The 26,514-nt window shown below is 36.3% G+C and overlaps 1 protein-coding gene across 6 annotated transcripts in view; it reads right to left on the minus strand.

The window, feature by feature from the left end:
- The window catches only part of LOC115216410 (uncharacterized protein KIAA0825), a 155,463-nt gene that overhangs the window by 43,980 nt on the left and 84,969 nt on the right, over positions 1 to 26,514 (minus strand). For 4 of the 6 annotated variants that reach the window (XM_036506710.1, XM_029785721.2, XM_029785723.2 and 1 more), the window contains exons 3-7: positions 24,932 to 25,103; positions 13,950 to 14,161; positions 4,918 to 5,056; positions 2,673 to 3,252; positions 1,171 to 1,299 (exon numbers count right to left, since the gene is read on the minus strand). In XM_036506710.1, coding sequence (XP_036362603.1) covers positions 1,171 to 1,299; positions 2,673 to 3,252; positions 4,918 to 5,056; positions 13,950 to 14,161; positions 24,932 to 25,103 — 1,232 coding nt within the window. Of the gene's footprint in view, positions 1 to 1,170; positions 1,300 to 2,672; positions 3,253 to 3,347; positions 3,412 to 4,917; positions 5,057 to 13,949; positions 14,162 to 24,931; positions 25,104 to 26,514 lie in introns of those variants that run through there. The other 2 variants (XM_029785724.2, XM_029785725.2) reach the window with 2 other exon arrangements.

The raw sequence follows: 26,514 nt of genomic DNA on the forward strand, positions 1-26,514 counted from the left end.
TTGTGTAGTAACAAACCAAGCTGTTACCAACTTGCTTATTCATGTGATCATTTTTCACTTATTAAATGGTGGTAGTGAGATATGCTAAAAATAATAGCTAAATAGACCTTAATCAGGCACAAAAAAATTTTGGTGGTGGGGGCGTAATTGTATGAATTCCTGTGCATAGAATACAAATTTGACAAAATTTACAAAAAATTCCAAAAAAATAAAAGGGTTCAAGGAATTATATGACGTGCATGAAACAGAATTCCACCAATATCTCATTTGCTTACAGTTGACAACATGGGCAGTCATGCACAAAATACAGCTTCCAAATCCTTTTTACTGAATGGGTAAAAATTATCTAGCTTTAAACCTACATCAATACACCAGATTTTAAAATTTTCACTAAACTTTGAAATTTCCACAGGTGCAGCCAAGCAGAAAAGTTCCCTTGTGAGATCAACAAGTAACTCGCAACACTAAGGTCCCCTTTGACTAAGTGGGTCTACAGTAGGAAGGGAGATAGCTTTACGCTAGGAGGTTACAAGTTAAAGTATGAAAGAAGGGGTCAGAACAAAACAGCTTCTGGAGGGGGAGGGTAGAAGTTGCATTAATATCGGAGAGTGAGAGATGAATACAAAGAAGAATAAGTGTTGAAGGATGGTAAGCAGGGAAGGTAGAGAAGAGTGAAGAGTAGGCAACAACAGTAGAAACTGGGTAAAGTTAAGGGTAGGGGTGGGTTGAGGCCTGACCAATAATGCACAAGTTGTGGAAAGGTAGGGGAGATGAGATGACTGACTGTGCAAAAAACTAAAAGTAATTATTGATTTTAAATTTTGGAACAAGGGTAGAAATTTCAGGGGAGGGCTAAGTCAATTACATTGATCCCAGTGTTCAACTGATACTTATTTTATCAATCCCAAAAGGATGAAAGGCAACCTCAACCTCAGTGGAATTTGATAATAGAACAAAAATGGAGAAATACCATGAAGCATTTTGTCCAGTATTTTTGTCGCTGCCTTGTATACCAAAAGTAATTATTGATTAAAAATCAATTCTCAGAATGTGGCCTGCTTTTAAATTCTTGCTGGAATTTACAAGGTGAAGAACTAAAAGATAAACAGTGAAACTCATTCAAAATAGTTAAAACTGAAGAACAAAATTTAAGAGCAATAATTTCCTTACTTTTAGGTGCAGGTCTACTGTCCAACAAAGGTCTGGGAGATGCTACGAGAGAGGATTCAGATGTTGAACTTTCACTGCTATTGCTACCTTTACGACCAAGAAGGTCTGGACTCACAGTCTTTAAAACACCTAAGGGAAGATAAAACAAATATAAACAGGTTTAAAATTAACATTACCATCATCATTTTTATTATCATCATCATTGCTAATGGTTTCAAACACTCTTGCACACAATGTCCAAAGTCCTGTAAGTTTATTACTTGGCAGGTATGCAGTTACAGACATATTTTTGGCCTACACAACAATGGCATAGTGTACAAAAACATTGAAACTCTGCATTAGAAATATAAAAATTCTGATTTTAAAACCAAACAACAGTATGTATATATGGCTGTGGTGGTTAAGATGTTTCCTTATCAACTATATGGTTTCTGGATCAGTCCCACTGCATGATTACCTAGGGCAAGTGTTGTATGCAAAAGGCCCAAGCTGAATAAAAGAGTGGATTTTGGTAGACAGAAACTGAGAGCTCATTGCGTGCATGCATGTGTGCATGTAAATGAACAAACTTTGGAAGCACCAAATATGTTTGGTATTTTACAAACAAGAAGGTAATTTCAAATGCAGTATAGTTGTAAGATCAGCAGAAATATTGGGTATTTACCCTTATAAGATGGAAAAAAGTTGCCAGCAGGCAGATGTTTATGTATGTGTGTGTTAGTGTGTCCTTATCTTGATATAGCATGGTAGTTGTAAATGAGAAACCCCGCCATACAAGAAGTGTTCTTGAATCCCAATCTTACATGGAAACATGTCTGACCTAAGAGAAATATAACATTGCTTTGATACCGATGAGGGCTAATCATAGGGAGGTCGTCCATCCAAAGAAAATCTGCTCCAGCGAATTTCATATGAACCATGCAAACATGGCAACATGAACATTAGAATGATAATTATTTACATTCATATATATAATATATATATATATTATATAATATATATTATATATCAATTTAAGACACATATCAAAAGAGCTACTTATAATTTCATGCTTTTATAATACTTTAACAAGGCATATTTATAAAATCACCAACCAATCTTTCAGGCCCTGTTTATGCATTATATATAATTTAAAAGCAAGCATGCTTGACAATGAAAAAGTAAGAAAAAAAGAGATGAAAACACTTGAAAATACATGGTGTAATTTATAAATATTTCTAGTTAAAGTATCATAAAAGCATGAAACTACTAGTAGCTCTTTCAATATGTGTAATAAACTGATATTTATCTCTCACAAGATGGGAGTTCTTTTTTTCATTGATTCTACCTATATTGGATCTATAAACTATATATATGAGGATGCCACACAAAGGCAATTAAAAATATATAACCATGCAAAATAATGAAGAAAAACAAAAAACCAGATGAGGTTACTGATGGAAAGATCAGTCTACTTTAGTAATAAAGTTTGAAAGTGTTTTAGAAAATTGACAATAAATTACCCCTTAAACTTCCTTTCGAACCTCGTCGTCTATTGCTGCTATTGCCACTGGTGCTACTTATACCGGTACATGCCATCTTGTACAAAGAGTCCATATGTTCTTCAATATGAAAAACAGACAGAAGAATATCTTGCAAAGATTGCAAATAGTGTTTGGAAATAACAATTGAAGCTTTTCGACTAGAACGCCTTGCTCCTGAGTTAAGTAGGCCCTGCTCTGCAGGACTAGCATAGCCTTTTAAAAGAGGTTTTTTGTGGTTGCCATCATAAAGAAATTCGCTTGATGACTGTGCAGAGTTGCGATGCATTATGTCTTTGAGATCATCGTATATTTCTTCAATGAGAGCTGACATCTCATCAGCATATTTATCAAGATAGAGATCATGAATAGCTTTGAAAGTACTTGATACTTTCTTGAACATTCCTGTGGAGAGGATGGCAAAGTCCTCGTCAATCATACCATTGATGAGAGCTGCCAGAATTCCACAGTTCTTTGTGATTGCTGCCACATCGAGTTTCTCATCAGAAGACTGTGGTAGAAGACTATTGAAGTAACCCTCCAGCTGTTGAACTCTCAGCATCTACAGAATAAACAGAAAACCATAATAGCAATTGAGAAGAAAATAACATCAATAACAAAAAGATAAAAAAACAGATCAATTTGAACAATCCTTACCAGTTTGAATATCTGGTAATGTCCAGGTTTGAGTTCCCATGTCCTGATGCTGGGAATTCATCACCTGCAGATGGGGAAGAGTTAGGGGTAATGTACAACATGTAGCAAGTATGCATTAAGGATTAAGATGAAAGGTTGATCCAATCTATGCGGTTTGAATTCATTGTTGAACTATAGAGGAGATATTCATATAAGCCGCCGTCATTTTAATGTCCACTTTGCCATATTCACATAGATTGGACAGAGTTTCTTGAGACAGCTTCTTCTCTAGCCAGATGCTCTTCCAGTCATTAACCTTCACCAGTTTCCAAGCAAGATAATATTTCCCCATGGCTAGGCATGTTTTCATGGCAGACTGTAAATGAACAACATCACTTGTACCATGGTGATGTTTGTTTACATTATATGGTGTCAAGACAAAGATATACACACACACACACACACACACACACACACACATATATATATATGTACACACACACACATTGGCTTCTTTCAGTTTACATCTATCAAATCCACTCACAAACTTGGGCAAACCAGAGCTATATAGAAGACACTTGCTGTTTTGAAGTATAATTTTCTTTTATTAATTCTTCACTATAATAATAAATAGCAGATAAAAATATAGAAATCCTATTCTGAACTGAGTGCGAGAGCGTGGCAGTGTTGAGTGATGTTGATGGATGGCTGCTGTTTTCACTTAATATAAAACCACACGTTAATCGTCAGGTAGTCATGATCAATGGATTAGACACCAAGCAAAATTAAGTTTGAATAGAAGCCTTCTTTAGAATTGGTTTACGACACTTGCCTAAGATTCCACACAGTGGGGTTGAACCCAAGACCCTATGGTAGGGAAGCAAGCTTCTTAACCACACACCCACGCCTATGTATGTGTGCAAGTTAATTCATTGAGGGGATTATATATAAAATATGTGAGTAATACTCAAGTGTAGTAGTCACAGATTACTGAATGGGGAAGGAGCTCACTTCACAATTTCAAGCTCCAGGATTGGATTACACTGCATAGCATCTCAGGCAAGTGCTGTTTTCTCAGAGGAGAGATCCACAATCTTTGAAGTCAGCTAAACTTTAATCTTTATAAAATAACCCATACTTCAGCATTTGATGGTTGATATAACCAATGGATATATATATATATATATATATATATATATATATATATATATAATATATATTATATATATATATATATAAAAGGAAATGAAGAAAATGCTGACAAAATAATTTAAGTAATTTAAGTAATTTAATTAGGTGAAAGTTCTTTTTACCGGTTGCGCATTTGTTATGCTTATCAAAAGTTTTTTCTCTTATCAGATAAGAGGAAAAAACTTTTGATAAGCATAACAAATGCGCAACCAGTAAAAAGAACTTTCACCTAATTAAATTACTTAAATTACTTAAATTATTTTGTCAGCATTTTCTTCATTTCCTTTTTTATATATCACAACTCGTGCTCCACATCTCCTTTTTTAAATATATATATATATATATATATATATATATATATATATATAAAATAAAAATCAATATAGGGGTGTCTGTTTACCTGGTAGCAGAACCAGATGTCATCGGCTTGATACAACGTGACTAAGCTTTGTAAATATTCGTATCGTTTGTGTTCTTGAAGATTGAGTTCCTGCTCAAAACCTCGTAATGGTAATTTAGACAGCTTGTCCATGAAATACCTATAATATAAATGAAAATACATATCCATAAATATATACAGATAGATATACATATATTTCATACATATATTTCATACATATATATATATATGAATGAAAAAATATACACATATATACACATAAATATACATATATAAATACACAAATAGTCACACACACACATAAATATACATACTAATAAGTGCTTGGCATGACTGTGGTAAAACGTTTGCTTCCTAACCACATGTTCTACATTGAGGTTCCATGGGCAAGTGTCTTCTATTATAGCCCCAGGCCAACTGAAGCTTTGTAAATAGATTTGGTACATGGAAACAGTAAAAAAAGCCTCTCATGTGTCTCCCCTTTCTGTCACAACTGCACTATCTTTCTCTCCGCCCCCTCTCTCTCTCTCTTCTCTATCTGAAGTAGCTATGTGTGTCTTCTAATGCAAAACACCTTTCTGTCCCTCAATACTAAACCCCACCAGGTTGAGAGGTCTTGTCCTGCAAGGTTACTTGGCGACCTCACTGTTGCTGGTGCCACATAAAATGCACTCATTACACTCTGTAAAGAGGCTGGCATTAAGAAGGGTATCCAACCATAGAAACCATGCCAAAACAGATAGCAGAGCTTCGTATAGTCTTCTGACTTGCCAGTTCATGTCAGACCATCTTATCCAAACCAGCATGGGAAACAGACATCAAATGATGATGATCATAACAATGATGATGTATGTGTGAGAATGTGTGTGCATGTGCATGTGTGTGTGTCAATGACTTAAACCAGTTAAGTGTCAGTTTAAGAATGATAGATGTGTACTCTACAAAAGTAATGTAAAATTGTTTTAAACATTAATATATACATATATAATGATGATGATATACATGAATATATATATATATATATATATATATATATATATGTAGCACGTAAAAAGCACCATCCGAACGTGGCCGACGCCAACACCGCCTTGACTGGCTTCTGTGCTGGTGACACGTAAAAAGCACCAACCGATTGTGGCCACTGCCAGCCTCCCCTGGCACCTGTGCTGGTGGCATGTAAAAAGCATCCACTACACTCACGGAGTGGTTGGCGTTAGGAAGGGCATCCAGCTGTAGAAACACTGCCAGATCAGACTGGAGCCTGGTGCAGCCTCCTGGCTTCCCAGACCCGGTTGAACCATCCAACCCCTGCTAGCACGGAAAACGGATGCTAAATGATGATGATGATGATGATGATGATATATATATATACAAACATCATCAACATTTAATGTCCATGCTATGCTGGACTGGATGGTATAGTTTGACAGCATCCAACAGGGCAGAGGACTGCATCAAGCTGCAATGTATATTTTGGAGTGGTTTCTATTGTTGTATGTCTTTCCTACTTCCTAATGGCAACTACTTTACAAAGTCTGCTGGATGCTTCTTTGGCACCACCACTATTGAGGTTGCCATGATGTCTGCAATACTAGGATCCTCTTCAAATTGCTGTAGGGGAGCTATATAGCTACTCACATTACAGATGAGTGGGTGGATGTAACAGGAGTAGAACTGGGATGAGAGATAAAATAGGGGTGAAGTACCAGGAGATGAGTAGAAGTGAGTGGAGAACAAAAGAACAGGGAGTAGCTGGGTAGAGGTTGCAAGAGTGCATGGGAAAGTGAGGGATGGTTAGAGATAGAGGATGCGTCAAAGGTGGATATAATGGAGGACAGATGCTGAGGGGTGATAAGTAGGGAAAGTAGAGAATAGTAGGTGACAGCTGTAGAAATTGGGTAGGGCCGAAGGATGAATGTAGTGAGTGGTTGATAAAGGGTGGTGAGTGACCAATGATACATGTGATTTGGGGGAGTGAAGGAAATGACTCACAGTTCAGAAAGGAGAGAGTGAAGAGTACTAGACTATTAATAATGGTACAATGGAGAAGATGAGAGAAAATGTAGGTGGAGAGAACAGTATTACGAATAATGGATAACAAGTAAAATATTTCCAGATAGTGAGAAAAGATAAATGGTATCAGGGAAAAGCTGAAGTATGCAGTTCTGCTCACATTTAACTACAGCAGCAGAATACTGCAGTTAGAGAATTACACTATGTCTGTTTCTTCTTATACCCAGTTATTTTTTTCCTTAATACATTTGTACTTTGTCATTCATGCACACTTACACTGCACATCCAATGCAGCTTGCTTGCTTCATTTCTTTCCAGTTTTCTTAAGTCTTCAAGGTCCATGTCTCACTACCAAGTGGCATTACAATTCTAACACAAGCATCATATAATCTGCCCTTCACTCTGAGGGGAAAAACCTTTTCAGGAAGGAGCTACCTTACACAGTTACTATAGCATTATGAGTGAGTACTGAAATAACAACTCCACCATTCTAAAATGAGTGTGATATATCTTGACTTTGCCAAAGCATTCAATAAAAGAAGTTGATCACAGAATGGTATGTCACATATTGCATAACATTGGTATAGCTGGAAAACTAAGGAAGTGACTGCATATCTTCTTAAAAGGTAGGAATCAAACAGTCAAATAGTTGCAGACAATGGTGCTTTCTTCAAGAAGACATCAATTTATAGTGGAGTCCCTCACAGAGTTAAACTAGAGCAACTGCTGTTTGTGGCGAGCTTCTCAGACACTTCGTCATACAGTAAGCCACTCTCACCAGCTACATTAACAGTACAAAAGTATTACATGCAATAATAAATTTTGATGATGATGCAAAACTACAGAAAGCCCTGAACATAATATATGAACAGGCTGAAGAAAACAACACACAGTTCAATGTTGAAAAATTAGCATGTTTTGGTTTAGTTTCCACAATTTAATTCAGTTCTGATACAAAGTTACTGATTTCCCTAACACATCAGAAACCAAATCTTGCTCAAACTATATAAATAGTATTATAATTAACTACAAATATGTACTGTATATAATTTCAAAGATCTAATCTTGTACAGAGTATCATAATTTATTTTGACTAAGTATCAAGGTATTTTTCTTAAAGGAAACATCTAGTCAATTTAATTGACAAAGTCTGTTATTAAGAAACACAAGGACAAACCAATGAGAACTTCAATGTGATTGCTCAACTGGCTAGAAAGAACAGACAAATCTCCTTAAAATTATACATTCTTTCAGTTAAGAAATAGAAGAACACAGATAATGTAACCATAGATACAATATGTCTAATTTAAAAAAAAAAAAAAAACAGATGGTCTCAGCTGGAACATCTTCAGTTATATGTTTTCTGAATCGGAATTGAGCTGGAGGCTAAACAAAGTAAAAGTAAGGTATGGCATCCGCAGCTTTGAGACTCTATGTGGCAGTTGATAATTTTGAAATATTAATTAGTCTCTCTACGTTTGCAAATCCAAATATTAATATTTTGATGATGATGATGATGAAAGAAGAAAACATCTACTTCCAAGTCTCATATGGCACGAGTTCTTCTCAATTATTCTCAATAATGCTTTTAGGAAAGCCATGAATGTGACAATATGCCAATTTTCTCTTCCTCTAAAATGTAAATTTAGAGAAAAGCTGATATTTTCTAACAAGAGCTAAATGGAAAAGTGTTTGAAATCCCAGTTAATAGCTAATCACTTAGGGAACTAATTAAAGAAAAGATGTAAGGATAGAAATACCCATTAATTATATATTACAATCTACAACCACAGATCAAACTTGTCAGCCTAGTACTTATTCTATCAGTCTCTTTTGCCGAACCACAAAGTTACGGGGACGTTAACACACCAGTATTGTTTGTCAAGCGATGTGGGGGAGACAAACACAGACACATCATCATCATCATTGTTCGACCGTGGTCGAGACAATGGAATTTACCATGCTACGCCAGACTTCACGGTCCATCATGGCATTACAGAGGTCCTGTTGCCGGATGCCTGTATCCCTGGAGATTACATCAGGGTAGGAGAGTGTGCACCCTCTGGTATTGCGAGTAGATGGCTTCCAGAGGAGAAGAGTAGAAATTACCTCTTTTTCAGCTCTACAACAATGTCCAGCAAACTGGACTCTTCTACCTTTCACAAGAGATGACACAGGTGGTAGTTTCCCATATATTTGCATTTTGGTTGGATGGCGCTTCCACGAGAGATTTTGAGCTCTCATAAGGAGGCGAGTGTAGGTTCCATCCAACCGCCTCTCAAGCTTCTTTGATAACGTCCAGGTTTCTGAGCCATATAGTAGAATTGGTTCGACTGTGGCTTTGACATTTTAAACAACACAGACACACAAACATATATACACACACATACATATATATATATATACATATATACGACAGGCTACTTTCAGTTTCTGTCTACCAAATCCACACACAAGGCTTTGGTCGGCCCGAGGTTATAGTAGAAGACACTTGCCCAAGGTGCCACGCAGTGGGACTGAACCTGGAACCATGTAGTTCGTAAGCAAGCTACTTACCACACAGCCACTCCTACGCCTATTTATAGTATGTAATTATATTACATACTAGATTAAAAGCTGCCCTATCAGGCAGTTTTTAAGCTAGCTCCTGTGGATATCTCTTTATTAGGCCTTGGATCCAACAATGACACTTCATGCATTAAATTATATTAAACTTGAAAAATATTTTTCAAGCAATGGACAATTTTCTTCAAAACAATGATATAATTTGTCATCTTAGAACTTCTTGCAAAGCTGCATGATAACTAACAGTACCACCACCATCGCCACTACATCTGCCATATACACACCAGACTTCTGACGCCACCACCATCAATACCTTTGACTTGGCTCCCCTCCCCTCCACCACCATCACCACTGTCTTTCACATCACTTACTCTCACCGTCATCCCTGAGCACCTCAGCTACTACCACCACCACCACCATCATCATCACCGCCGCCTCCACAACTACAGCTCATACTATTACTATCACCCAATTACCATCATTCAATATGTTAGTTCAGTATGTTGATTCAGTGTTCAGTTCCTCTTTCTCTCACATACCCACTCTTTCTCTCTTATTATTACTCCCACTGCCACCATCAACACTAATACTTATGATAAAAACACCATCAACTCTCCCTAAATTTCTTTGTCTCTCTTTCTCTCCCTCTCTTCACCACTGTTCTCACCATCTAGGTCTACTATTACTCTCACCCCAGCATGAGCAATAGCTGAAGTGTCGATGAATAGTGACAGAGAGGTTTGAAGTGTAACACACTGACACAGAAATTAGTTTTCACAGTTATTATATTAGATATAAATGTTTTAATCATTTTATTTTAAATTTATAAGCGCTTAGTGGCTAGACTTTAGTAAAAATGCTAGATATGTAAATACAAACATAATCTCTTTTCTTTTTTCTTTGTTTTAACATCCACTTTTCCATGTTTGCATGGGTTTGATGGAATTCACTGAGGCAAATGTTTTATGGCTGGATGCTCTTCCTGTCACCAACCCTGACCTGTTTCCAAACAAGGTAATGTTTTCCCATAGCCAGAGATGAACAACATTGTTTGTATTATGGTGGCATTCATTTACATCACACAATGAAAGGACACATTCACACACGCAAATATAACACACATATAAGTGACAGAGGTAGTATTAATACCAAGAGCTAATATTTATCCCCACTTAAACGTGAATGTTCTCTGTTAGAACAAACTATACTGTGGTAGAAATCCTGAGAGAAACTCTTAGTGGTTTTTGGTGCAAAATGCAGCCTTGTTCATATCACAAAAGGGGAGATAAATCCTTACTACCTCATGTGCTGAGACCACCAGATTACATGATTTGGACTTTTCTTGGTCTTATCAATGATGGACATCTAAACCGCTAGAGATAGCAGCGACTCATCTCACCACTAGCAAGATATATCAAAACAGCAACAGAACAGGCGCTGTTCTGACAGAACATCCACATTTACACTCTGTATATATATATATATGTATATATATATATATCTATATATATATATATATATATATCTATATATATATATATATATATATATATATATAATATATATATATATATATATATATATATATATATATATATATATATATATATATATATATATATATATATATATATATATATATATATGTATATATATATATAAATGTATGTATTTTTCCAGTGTTTACAAATAACACAGAAAAAGAAATAAACAGTTACCAGGGTAGCAAAAATTCACACAAGTAACAAGGATGTAACAGCCTATTTATAAAGGTAGAAACTCCAGGTTTAGGTGAAATGTTTTGTATAATATAGATAAATAAATAAATGGAGTTAAACGCAGGTATTATTCAAATTCTTTTGCTTCCAACATATGTTTCGAAGACAACATTGGTATTATTCCAAAAGGATAAAATGGTGTAAAACAATGCAATCTTCTCATCAGAGAAAGAAACCAAACACATCAATAAGACATTTTAACAGAATGTTATGACTGCATATATGATAAAGGGAACGCTATCAAGTTTTTTTTTTAAAAACCGTTAGTAGATATAACATCAAAGGTAGTTTATAGAAAGAGGAGGAGAAAGAAAGAAATTAGCAGAAAACTAAGTGGAGAGATATAGAGTGATAGGTGAATTAAAATAAAGCTTAAAGGAATAGAAGTAGATATATTTAGTGGAAGTGCAATGTAAGAAGACAGTCAAAGGTTAAATTTTATAGAATGGTAGAAATCATTTATAGAAACTAAAGGTATGTTTCCTAATGTTTGCAATGATAAACGCATTCTATAAACGTGTTTACAAGGGGATTCTTTGAGAATAGGATAAAAAACATTTCACTATTACAAACGGAGCTAAAAGAATAACCTTTGCTATAAGGTAAAGAAATAGAGAGAATATTCCATTCCAAATTAAAATGTTTATTATGATCTTTTAGATACCAATGGATGTGATATATCTCAACTTTGCCAAGGCTTTTGACAAGGTCAATCATGGGGTGGTCTATCACAAATTGCATGACCTCGGTATCACTGGCAGACTGGGAGAACGGCTACATGATTTCCTGATGAGCAGAAGTCAATGTCACAGCAAATGGTGCTCTCTCTGAAGTGACACCAATCTTCAGCTGAGTTCTCCAGGGAACAGTGCTAGGACCACTACTGTTTGTAGTTGCTCTCTCAGCCACAGTGTCAGCCACACTCACTAACTACACTGACGATACAAAAGTATCGCAGGTGGTCAAGGATACTACTAACATCCTAAGACTGCAGAATGACCTGAACACAATATATAAGTGGGCAAATGAGAATAATACGCAGTCCAATGCCACAAAATTTCAAGCACTCCACTATCAGTCCACAAACAAACAACAGCTGAAGTACACAAGACCAGAAAATAATGTGATCCCAGAGTTAGAGTTGGTGCGCGACCTAGAAATCCACATGAGCAGCGACGCAACTTTCCATGAGCACATTGCTCAGTTGGCAACACTATGCAGACAGGTGTTAAGTTGGATCCTTAGACCCTTCAGGATCAGGAAGAGAGACACAATGCAACTGCTTTGGAGAAACCTTGTCCTCAGTTGTCTGGACTACTGTACTCAAATGTGGTTACCATAGAGCGTAAGACTAATTACGGAACTAGAGGCAATCCAGAACCACTACAAAAAAGATAGACTCAGTAAAACACATGGGCTACTGGAAGAGGTTAAAGGAACTAGGACTCTACTCCCTGGAGAGGAGACGTGAGAGATATGCAGAGCTATACATATGGAAAATAATGGAGGGTCTAGTGCTAAATTTTGAAATTGAAAGCTACAACAATCCCTGAACTGGGGTGTATTATTCAGTACCAAAGGTCCCATCTTCTCCATCAAGGATACAAACCCAGTATTGTGATAGCTTGGGATTCAAGGAACCACAACTTTTTAATGCCCAACAACAGAAGGGCAAAAGTCAATGCCACAGCAAATGGTGTTCTCTCTGAAGTGACACCAATCCTCAGCAGAGTTCTCCAGGGAACAGTGCTGGGGCCACTACTGTTTGTAGTTGCTCTCTCAGCCATAGAGTCAGCCACACTCACCAACTACACTGACGATACAAAAGTATCACAGGCGAATTGTGGACATGGAAGTCTTCAAAAAACGTTCAGACAGTTTTTTATTTGCAATACAGGATGAACCCACTATGTGGGGGGAGGCACAAAAAAGAGCAGGAGCATCCAACTCACTACTTCACCAGAAGCAATACTGGAAAACCCCCCGGATACAGTAAAGGTGGGGCACCAGCATAAATGTACACTAATTTTATATGAAAATTATGTTGTCTATTAACTATTTTATGCATGCTGGCCACTGGTAGAAAATTTCTCTAATTCTTCTTCCCTATATATATATATGTGTGTGTGTGTGTGTGTGTATACATATATATGTATATATGCATGTACATATATATATATATATATATATATATATATATATATATATATATATGTATGTATGTATGTATCTTGAGTGAGCGAGCAAGCAAGCAAGCAGTTAAACCAGCCATATCTGGTCCAAATGTTCTATATGTTTTATGTTGAAAATGACAGGTTCTGGTCTCTCACACCTACCCTACAATGTCATTCTAAAGCTAAAGAATTACATCCTTGAAATTTTGAAGTGACAAGATAATGTACGGTAAATTGAAGACAACGTGAATGAATAGGCATTATATTCGATAGGATAAATCTGAATGCAAAAGGTTTAAATTTAGTAAACTGAAAATACATTACAAATATAACGATTAATTTAAGAACAAAACAAAAAGGAATAACAGGTAAATGATAAATATAAATAAAGGGACAAAAAAAAAGAAAAAGTAGAAGGTAACATTAGAATGTAAAAGAGAGAAAAAACACATGACTTGAGGAAAACTGGGAAAAACATTAACTGCAGACTATATCAATGTACCTGCGAAATTTAAGTGCTATTTGATCCCAGTTCTGTTCTATGAGTGTCTCATGGTTGTCCTGCACAGAATTCAGAGAGGCCACTGACGTCTCTGTTGTGTGCGGACTGAGAGCAGAGCGTAGTGGTAATGAAATACCTTCAGAAGATGAAAGCGCCATCAGATCTTCAAAGATAAGTTCTTCACAGCCTGGATGCTTTTCAAGACTATTTTGCTGCAAGAGATAAAAAAGAAAAAAAAATCATCTATATATACATACATACATGAGAGTGTGTGTGTGTGTATGTGTGTGTTTGTGTGTGTATTAGGTTGAAAATATCATGTTGCATTTTTGACATGATCACTTTCAAGGTATTTTTTCAATACTTCTGGTAAAATAAGCATCAATTTTGACATTCTAATGCTTTGTTATTCTTTCTTTATACCATAGTGGTCAAATTTGTACCAAGTTTACCCTTTTAAAAAGAGTTTAGATCGGACCCCTGTCACATACTGTATGCTTTACGAATTCAAAAGGGCCTTTTCAGCAATGGAAGTGATATGAAATATTTGTTCTAGTTATGGAAACAAAACTAAGTATTCAGCCATGCCAACAAATGGGTTGACCAGTTTCACTTGGGAAATTTTTCTCTGCGGATTCCTGTCCATCTAGACAAAACCTGACTGACAAAACCCAAAGAGCATCCAGATATACTACCACCACTACTGGATGTTTATCATTTGCAACTGATATGTTTGTAAGTTATTTAACACTGTACATATACAACAGATATTACCTCAAAACAAATACCCCAGTTAATTAGGCTTTCTGTAATGTATCTGTGTTAGGTATGATGCATATATTGCTATTTTAAACTGTTTCTGTTGCACATAGTAAATACGTGTGTGTGTGTGTGTGTGTGTGTGTGTGTGTGTGTGTGAGTGTGTGTGTACAGGGTGCAATGGGTAAATTGACACCATTTTATATTTTTTATTTCGCGCATGTGCAGTGTTTATTTTTGATTTTGTCAACTACACAGTATAGTAGGGTCAGTTGGGCACCATCTATGAGAAAAACAGCATCATGAGACAGTTCACTCTACCAGAAATTTGGAAACGGCATGCTGTACTGCTTGACATTCACAGTAGAAGCAATACAAATCCTGCTGAGAGTGATAAAAATCAAACATCCAGTCAACATCATGGTGTTTGGAGTGATCACTAGTGACGGCAACATTATACCTCCATTCATCTTCCCCACACAGCCTTAGACTCAACACGGAGGTCTGCAACAAGTACCTGGAAGAGATAGTGCTGCTGTGGGTCAAGAGGGTGGCTGCTGGAAGACCCTATGTATGGCAACAGGACTCTCCACCATGTCACACAAGCAGGAGAACCTAGTCATGGCTGTCAGACAATTTCTGCAACCATATCACCCCAAACATCACTCACCAGACTGCAACCCCCTTGATTATTATGTGCAGGTTGCAACTGAGCTAGAGACCAACAAAACTCCTTGTAACACCAAAGATGGACTGAAGGCAAGGATTATGGCAGTATTCACCAACTTAAACAAGGAGAACATCCAGAAGAGTTGCAGGAGATTCTGAAGTTGTCTGGTTAAAGCCAATGGTGATTTTATTGAATAAATTTACTCTTTAGTATTTCAAGATTTTTTTTTGTAATTTTGGTAAATATATCTGTTAAAAATGAGATGTCAGTGTTATTTTCATTTTTGCATAATTTAGACAACTATTTATTCACCACACCGTGCATGTGCGTGTGTGTGTGTGTATAGAGAGAGACAGACAGAGCTACATACACACACATGCATATATATATTGACACACACATACCGATGTATATGTACATATATATATATTCATATACACATGCATATATATGTACACACACACACACACACACACATATGTATGTATACACACACACACACACACATATGCACATATATGTACTGGCGCCAGCCAATTACTTAGGCTCCCTTAAAGTGACAGGTGAGTGAATAAGTGAATGAGAACCTCTCCAGAGCTGGCACATAAACTGTACTCAGTAAATCCTGTAAAGTGGTTGGTAAACTGACTAGAGAAGAATATATAGGATTCTTGAGGCTCTTTATTCAACTTCTCTAAAGTTAGTGCCACAAAAAAATACACCTAGTGCACTCTGTAAAGTTATTTAGTAACAGGAAAGGAATCCAATTGTAGAAACCAGAGCCAAATGACAAGTACGAACAGCAGTCTGTGGAAACAGCAGTGACTCAGATCATGATGATTGTCCGACCATGCCTGTTGCCATGGAAAGTGGACATAATGATGATGGTGATGATAATGGTACCTGTGTGTATGTGTGTGTGTGTGCACTTGTGCAAGTGTTTGTTTCTGTGTGTATTCACACTGACACCATTTGAGCACTGGTACATTTGTTCATGTCTCCCATAAACAATATGTCACATGGCTCAATAGTGGCAGTGCTTTAGTCTAAAGATCTGCAGAATAAAAAAATACCATATTTAGAAATTTAATAATAAAAAAAAAAAAAACCCATAGTGGCTGACAACAAGAAGGGTATCCAGCTTCAGGATACTACCTCATTCAGTCTCTTCAATCACCAACTCAAGCCAGCACAGGTAAATGTAACTGAACATAAATGATGATGATGGTAACAATGATGATGCTGATGCTGATGATGATTACAATCACGGTGGTGATGATAGTAATGATAATGATGGTGGTGATTATAGTAATGATAATGATAGTCACAGTAGTGGTAGTGATAGTGGTGGTGATGATGATAATAATGATTAGTGGTAATGATGATGATGACCTTAGATCAAATCAAGTGTTTCCTATTTTCTAAAACATCTTCAAAGGGCAAACTGATCTCTCACAGAAATATTGTTCAATATTTATATAAAATCATATTAAAGGAAAACAGTCAACAACTGAATATCTAAAGAGAGAGAGAGAGCAACAAGAAGAAGATGTATAAAAAGGATGAGAAAAAAAATGGAATATGAAAGGATGGAAAAAAAAAAAAAAAGAGACAGAACTTCAGATGACTTATCTGATAGAGAAACTATTTAAACTAGAGTGGAAGATATAAATAAAGGCTTCTAATATATAATTAACAGTAAGATGGCAAGCTGGCAGAATCATTAGCACACCAGGCTTAGCAGCATTTCGTCTGTCTGTACACTTCTGAGTTCAAATATCACTGAGGTTAACTTTGCCTTTCATCTTTTTGGGATCAATATCAGTTGATTACTGTGGTCAATCTAATCAATTTACCCCTCCTCTGGAACTGCTGGTTTTGAGCCAAAATTTGAAATCATTATTATTATTATTAAGGCAGTGCGCTGGTGGAGTTGTTAGCACACTTTAGCTTCTGCTATGAAACCGCTGAAATTTAGAATGCAAATAATCACCAAGATTATTGAAAAATATAGGCCCTTATTGCCTCCCACAAAACCAGGAAGACCATCATTGATCTCACATCCAACAAAATTTGCCCCAGCTGGTCACTTTCCCATGGAAATACCACCAAGTAATAAGAAAAGAACCCTACAAGACAGTGTGCAAAATGCACAGAGAAGAGAGACGCTAAAGGAAAGAAAATTCAAAGAGAAAGCAGAGACATGTGTGATGTCTACAAGATAACTTTGTGTGTAACTCCTTGTTTTAAAAATTATCATTCTAAATAAACTGACTATCTCATTTTTAAAAAAATTTCCTTTGATTTAAAAGCAATACATCTTATAAAAAAATCGAAGATAGTTAAGTTATTTGTATTTTTTCAATGTCCGAGTTAACTCATTTAATCCAAATGAGTAAAAGTACATTTTAATTTCTATAATAAAAGAATAAAGGAAACAAGATAAAAAAAACATTTTTTTGTAATTAACACAGTGTATATAATTAAAAAAGGAAATAAAAAAATATGCTCTAAAATAAACGCCATGTCAAAATAATTGATCCATTAAGGGGAGGCAATATGTTCAGCAAAATGTTTTGCAGCATTTTCTCTGTCTTTATGTTCTGAGTTCAAATGTCACTGAGGTCAACTTTGCCTTTCATCCTTTTGGAGTCAATAAAATAAATATCAGTTGAGCACCGGGGTCAATCTAATCAACCTATCTCTCCCCAAAAATTGCCAGTCTTGTGCCAAAACTTGAAAGTAATATAGAAATCAACTGTTTATAACCATGTATCAGTAAAAATAGATTTTTGTTTGGCAAGCGGTTGCCAGTGGGTATGTGTTACTGATAGAGCCCAAAGAGGCAGAAATGCACTCTAACATTCTCACCACCACTGCTGGATGATTTATATCTGCTATTGATAATGTTTCTTTGTTAGTTAACATTGTACATCTGTCTAGAAGAGATATATTCTCTAGACAAGTACAGCAGTTAATTAGGCTTTCCGTAGTATCTGTGTTAACTATCATACACAGAGAGCTATCTGAAATTAATACTGCTTCTGTTGCACATGGACATAAAACAACACATGCTTTTCTTTGGACTATCTGCTCATCATCATCATCATCATCCTATAACATCCATTTTCCATGCTGGCATGGGTTGTATGGTTTGATCAGAGCTGGCAAGCTGGAGAGTTGTTTCAGGTTCCAGTCTGGTTTGGCTTGTTTTCTATGGTTGGATACCCTTCCTAATGCCAATCACTTTACAGAATGATCTGAGTGCTGTTAATGTGGCACCACATGAGTGCTTTTATGTGGTACTGGCACGTGTGTTTTTACATGACACCAGCACATGTCTCTTGCAAGCCAATCCTCTTCACCAGGAAGAGTCACTTTAACACTTCTGCTATAAAGCAGAGCTCTTCTTGAGTACTCCTTTTACTTTTCTCTGGAATTTCTCCCCTATCTGACCAAGAGCCAAGCTCAAGACCACATTTCTATTCCTATTTATCCACCTAAATTTCTACCAAGTATCAGTCTAATATATTCACTGTGTACATCCAATTGATTTCTGTTGCTTTCTTCCTATTTTTTTCTATTCTTGGATTTGCCTATATATATATGTGTGTATATATATACACATACGTAAAATCTTAATACAAGATGGATATTAAACAGGTTTTATTACAAATCAATGCAATTGTCTCAAAGCATCAATACCAGCTGTTAATTAGTGAATGTTACATAAACTATAAACAATATTGTATTAATGATTCAATGGCAGTTGTGCACATGTGCATCCTTAGGTCACCAGAGGGTGTGTGTGGGTGTGCATATGTCAAACTGCCCAGCTAATGCTAGCAAAGAATATGAACATTAAATGATGATAATGATATAATGAAGATTTTATTGTTAAAGGGAATCAACTACTTAAACTAGAGTAAAATAACTAGACATAAATAATATATTCTTATTATCAACTCTCTCATAGCCAATGACTGGTGTAGCAGCAGCATTGTAGTTGACTGCTACAAAGGCAAAGGTGATACCTTAGGCAGAAATAATTATAGAGGCATCAAATTGCTGGGCCAGGTGATGAAAGTTACAGAAAGAGTCATAGCTCAATTGATTAAGAAGGGAGTTAATGTAGATAAGACACAGTTCAGATCTGTGCCAGGCAGGAGTATGACTGATGCTATATTCCTGGTTAGGCAACTGCAAGAGAGGCCTTTAGCTATTTAGCTTTTGTCAACATTGATAAAGCTTTTGACAGGGTCCCCAGCTCCCTTATCTAGTAATCAATGCAGAAGCTAGGAATAGATGAGTGGTTAGTGAGAGCAGTACAAGCCATGAATAGGGATGCTACCAGTAAGGTGAAGGTTGGCCATGAGTATAGCGATGAATTCAGTGTACAGGTAGGAGTTCACCAAGGATCAGTTCTCAGGCCCCTCCTGTTTATCTTAGTTTTCCAAGCCTTAACAGAGGAATTGAAGACCAGCTGTTCTGGGAACGCCTCTATGCTGATGACTGTTCTTATCGCTGAATCATTACCTAAACTAGAAGAAATTTCAGGTGTGGAAACAAGGCTTGGAATCTAAGGACCTCAGAGTTAGTTTAGCAAAAACCAAAGTCTAAATAAGTAGGAAAGCAAACAAATCACAGGTCCCTTCTGAGAGATGACCCTGCTTGATATGTAAGCAGGGTGTTGGTAGAAACTCCATACGCTGTACCTAGTGCACAAGCTTTGGATATATAAGAGGTGTAGTGGTATCACAGGAAGGTTAACAGAGAATATAGTCTTTGTGTGGTAAAGGTGCAGGTACAACAAGCACCAAAAATGTGCAGACAATAGGCTCCCTCAAATGATTGGTAGGATCATTAAAAGTAGTAGATAGTTTTTATTACCTAGTAGACCAAGTTAGCAGTGGTGGAGGAAGTTCTGAAAGTGTAGTTGTTATGATAAGAACAGGTTGGGCAAAATTCAGAGAGCTTCTATCTTTGTTGGGAACTAAGGGCCTCTCCCTCAGAGTGAAAAGCAGATTGCGTGATGTCTGTGTACATACAGCTATGTTACATGGCAGTGAAATATGGGCTTTGACTACAGAGGACTTGTGAAGGCTTGAAAAAAATGAAGCTGGCATGCTCTGCTGGATGGGTAATGTCAGTGTGCATGTACAACAGAGTGTAAATGGTTGAAGAGAAAAACTGGGTATAAGAGGCATCAGATGTTGTGTGCAAGAGAGAAGACTGTGCTGGTTTGGTCATGCGATGTGTATGGATAAGGACAGCTGTTTAAAGAAGTGCTGGACTCTAATTGTGGAGAGTACCTGTGGAAGGGGCAGACCCAGGAAGATGTGGGATGAAATGGTGAAAAAAAATATTCAGATGCTGGGCCTCACTGAAAAAATGACAAGGGACTGGGAGATGTGACGATTTACTGTACTTGATAAGACAAGTCAAGCTAAGTAAAATCGCTGTCTTGCAAGCTTGTCCTTTCAGGTGCCAGTACCACATGGAAAGCACCATACCAGTGCTCTGTAAATACACCCATGCCAGTGCTACATAAACACACCCATGCTGGTCGCATGTAAAAAAAAAACACAGTCTTCTCTCTTGCACACAACATCTGATGCCTCTTATACCCAGTTTTTCTCTTCAACCATTTACACTCTGTTGTACATGCACACTGACATTACCCATCCAGCAGAGCATGCCAGCTTCATTTTTTTCAAGCCTTCACAAGTCCTCTGTAGTCAAAGCCCATATTTCACTGCCATGTAACATAGCTGTATGTACACAGACATCACGCAATCTGCCTTTCACTCTGAGGGAGAGGCCCTTAGTTCCCAACAAAGATAGAAGCTCTCTGAATTTTGCCCAACCTGTTCTTATCATAACAACTACACTTTCAGAACTTCCTCCACCACTGCTAACTTGGTCTACTAGGTAATAAAAACTATCTACTACTTTTAATGATCCTACCAATCATTTGAGGGAGCCTATTGTCTGCACATTTTTGGTGCTTGTTGTACCTGCACCTTTACCACACAAAGACTATATTCTCTGTTAACCTTCCTGTGATACCACTACACCTCTTATATATCCAAAGCTTGTGCACTAGGTACAGCGTATGGAGTTTCTACCAACACCCTGCTTACATATCAAGCAGGGTCATCTCTCAGAAGGGACCTGTGATTTGTTTGCTTTCCTACTTATTTAGACTTTGGTTTTTGCTAAACTAACTCTGAGGTCCTTAGATTCCAAGCCTTGTTTCCACACCTGAAATTTCTTCTAGTTTAGGTAATGATTCAGCGATAAGAACAGTCATCAGCATAGAGGCGTTCCCAGAACAGCTGGTCTTCAATTCCTCTGTTAAGGCTTGGAAAACTAAGATAAACAGGAGGGGCCTGAGAACTGATCCTTGGTGAACTCCTACCTGTACACTGAATTCATCGCTATACTCATGGCCAACCTTCACCTTACTGGTAGCATCCCTATTCATGGCTTGTACTGCTCTCACTAACCACTCATCTATTCCTAGCTTCTGCATTGATTACTAGATAAGGGAGCTGGGGACCCTGTCAAAAGCTTTATCAATGTTGACAAAAGCTAAATAGCTAAAGGCCTCTCTTGCAGTTGCCTAACCAGGAATATAGCATCAGTCATACTCCTGCCTGGCACAGATCTGAACTGTGTCTTATCTACATTAACTCCCTTCTTAATCAATTGAGCTATGACTCTTTCTGTAACTTTCATCACCTGGCCCAGCAATTTGATGCCTCTATAATTATTTCTGCCTAAGGTATCACCTTTGCCTTTGTAGCAGTCAACTACAATGCTGCTGCTACACCAGTCATTGGCTATGAGAGAGTTGATAATAAGAATATATTATTTATGTCTAGTTATTTTACTCTAGTTTAAGTAGTTGATTCCCTTTAACAATAAAATCTTCATTATATCATTATCATCATTTAATGTTCATATTCTTTGCTAGCATTAGCTGGGCAGTTTGACATATGCACACCCACACACACCCTCTGGTGACCTAAGGATGCACATGTGCACAACTGCCATTGAATCATTAATACAATATTGTTTATAGTTTATGTAACATTCACTAATTAACAGCTGGTATTGATGCTTTGAGACAATTGCATTGATTTGTAATAAAACCTGTTTAATATCCATCTTGTATTAAGATTTTACGTATGTGTATATATATACACACATATATATATAGGCAAATCCAAGAATAGAAAAAAATAGGAAGAAAGCAACAGAAATCAATTGGATGTACACAGTGAATATATTAGACTGATACTTGGTAGAAATTTAGGTGGATAAATAGGAATAGAAATGTGGTCTATCTCACAAAATCTGATAAAGGCAGAATAAGTAGATTCTTGGTAAAATAATACCTAAGACCAAACACGTAATTTTGAATAAACTTACAGTGACTGATTAATCCAACTGTATTACTAACAAAACAAATACTAAGTTTCTCCAATATGATATAAATAATTATTATGCTCCTGTTACACAACCACATCAGGCTGTAGAATTACTCTAAGACAATCATCAACATAGAAGGATTTGAAATTATAATTAAATTACAAGCTAGAAAACCAAATTAACTTTGACTTCATGGATGAAAAAAAAATTATTTAGCACTGCTTTTAATGTGAGTTTAGAAGCTAAGTTACTGAGCTAAGTGGGCTGTACTTGCTACATAAATTAAAGGAAAAAATTCTTATGATTCTAAGAGGATTATGTCAAGATAACAGATTTCTGGCACTAATGAATAGTAACATTCTGTCACTAATGAATAGTTACTTTTATTCTTACCATAAACCAACATAGAGATAGTCGAACCAAACTAGAACTATTTACGAAAAATTTAGTTAAGAATAGATCACCAGCACTTTCCTGTAAAGTGGTTGACATTTGGACGAGCATCCAACTGTAAAAACCATGCCAAACCTAACTTCACCTGCGCTGGTGCCACATAAAAAGCAGTCAGTTCATTCTGTAGGGGGTTTAATGTTAGGAAGGGCATCCAGCCTTAAAAACCATGCCAAAACAGACACTGAATCCTGGTGCAGTCTTCTGCTTGGATAACTCCAGTCAAACCATCCAACCCATGCCAGCATGGAAAGCAGATGTAAAATGATGAAGATGGTTTCATACAATGAAACCTTAGTTAATAGCAGGTTTAAAAATAAAATATCATACATCATATCAACTAGTAGAGCTAGAAATACTGGAAATAGATCGAGGATAATTTGTTGATATAATCCTCTTCACAATTCAGAAATAACAACCAAGAGGCTTTTCTTTACTTAATAAGCATTTCCCTCATCACCACAAATAATACATTTTTTTTTTTTAAAGGTAAAAACTGTTAAACTATCCTACTTAACCACACTTAATCTAGTAAAAAAGCACAACTTCTTCCAACAGCTAAGTTAAAATCAAAATAGATCTATCCATAATAGTAACTGCAATTGTACCAGCACACATCCTCTCAACTCAAATTTCTTAGATAAGGAGCCAACAAGTGTTCAGTTATTGAATCTCTCCAATTCACTTCCACTTTGTTTTCCTTTTCTTCCTCTCTTCCCTCCCATTTGCTATTCATTTTATTCTTCATTATCGTCAGTGTTATCAATAGTAACTGCTTGTAACTTTTCTCATGAGGTTAGAAACAACATTATCTAATGTATTTATAGCTTCACTTCAAAGTATGTTTATAAAATCTGTTTATTGTATTAATCTGATATAAGGTTATTACTATATTGATGTAGCTAACCATATTGGTTAAAAAAAATATATTAAACTACATGATGATGATGATGATGTTGGTGATGATGATGATGATGATGGTGATAGTGGTAGTGGTAGTGGTGGTGGTTGTGGTGGTGGTCATTGTCATCATTTAATGTCTACCTTTTTCGTGCTCGTATGGGTCAAGCAGAATTCTTAAAGCAAATTTTCTAAAGCTGGACGCCACTCCTGTTAGCAATCCTCAGCTGTTTCCAAGCAAAGTAATATTTCCCCATGGCTAGATATGTTTTTCACAGAAGACTGGCAACGAACAACATTGCTTGTATGACAGTCATGCTCATTTATAATCATCCCATGTTGTCAAGACAAGAGTACACACACACACACAATATATATGTATGTCAAGCATCTTTTTACTTTCCAGCTACCAAATTCACTCACATGGCTTTAGAAGACACTTGCCCGAGGTGTAATGCAGTGAACTGAAACCCAAGACAATATGGTTGGGAAATCAGATAGCAGGAGATTAACCATTAACCCTTTTGTTACCATATTTCTGTTGAGATGTTTCTGTGTTTCTTTCAATTAATTTTAAATATAACAAAGAATTTAGTAAAATAACTTAGTTATCATTCAGCTAGTGTTAGGAACATAAATTGTGACTAAGGTTTGGTGGAAGATTTTAATTTAAAACTTATGCAAACAAGACATTTGTACTACAGAGCCAGAGCTGGTTTCTGGCGGGTTGGTATCAAAAGGGTTAAAGAGTAGGACTTTTACTTACGACATGTTGCAAAATTTTGAGGATGTCATCCATGTCTAGGTCATAGCAAGAACTTTTCTCTAAAACATGAGAGTTTATCATGTATTTCAGAGAATCTTGAGGAGAATTCAGACATTTTGTACCAGGCAGTTTGTTCGTATAGGTGATAACAGCTTGTAAGCATTCGTCGAGTCTACAAGATAGAAAAAAAAGAAAAACAGTAACTTCAAGGAATTCAGAAAAGAAAAAATTCTGGAAAAAAATACATGCATTAACTTTTCCTTTTTGTCCTCATCACAAAACTATATGACCTTCGTAACAAGTCAAAAGAAACTGGTATTGTCATTTTAGGGCCAAAAGATATTTTGGCCTCCAACAATTACAAGCATTCTGCAAAGCAAATGTAAGGGTCATAACTGATTATTGCTCCCATATTTAGGATGTTACTGCTACAACACATACAGATATTCTTGATTGTATTCAGAAAAGAGGCACTTGAATGATTGGCATAAAAATCACTCACAGACATACTCTATCCTCAAGCACATAAGCATGCTGCCTCCTTTCTCGGCTACTTCTACAGCTATACCACAACTTAGTGACCACTGCACCTTCAAGCTGGCTGATTTTGTACCTCTTCCACTCACTTTTCGTCCTCTCATCAACCCCCAGGCACTGCATCTAACCACTATTCTCATTCTTTCCTCCTCAGAGTATCATCCCTTTGGAATCTCCTCTTTGCTTGTGCTTTCCTGCAGATGTCACCTTGCAAAAGTTTAAAACTTAAGCATTCAGATTACTTTGTCAAATTTAATGCTTATTTATTTACCTTGTTTTGAATTATGATGCATAATTTCATAGATTAGACATTTCAATAGTATGATTGTTTAGCTTTAGAATGACATTATAGAGTAGGTGTGAGAAACCAAATCTGACCAGTTGACTATAAAGCAGGTAGAATATTTGGGGCAGATATGGCTAGTTAAAATACTAAAGGGTTAAACAGAACATTAACCCTTTTGATACCAACATACATAACCCCTTTCTGGTTCTGATATTTACTTCTTATTTTGAACTAATTTAAATTAAAGCCTTCCATTAAAATTTCATGTTAACTGATGTTTCAAACCCCAGTTTAATAATAACCAAAAGATTGTTTTTACTAAATAGCTGAAATAAAGGCAGTGTTTTTCAAGAGAAATATGGTAACAAAAGGGTTAAAGTGATCTAAATTAAAACTTTCCATCAAAATTTTGTGTTAATTTCTGTTCCAAACACCATCTTGATAACAACAACTGTTTAACTAAATTCTTCATTACTTCCAAATAAATTGAAACAAATGCAGTACACTTAAACAGTAATATAGTGAGAAAAGGGTTAAAAGCATAACTTGCCAGTCTCAGAGAGCCTGCAAAAGCTATAGGTAATGCCTCATTCTCCAAACCCAGCAAATATAAAAGAAAAAAAAAAATACCAACTAGAATCAGAGATCAAAATAACAAGAAGCAGATAGTTATGTATTAGTGAATCACTGCCAGCCATATTTTCATGATTCCATACATTTCTCACAAGTCAAATCCATAACTTTTCTTCTGAATACAATA

Source organism: Octopus sinensis, linkage group LG10 (genome assembly GCF_006345805.1).
Source record: "Octopus sinensis linkage group LG10, ASM634580v1, whole genome shotgun sequence".
NCBI classification, from domain to species: Eukaryota; Metazoa; Mollusca; class Cephalopoda; order Octopoda; family Octopodidae; genus Octopus; species Octopus sinensis.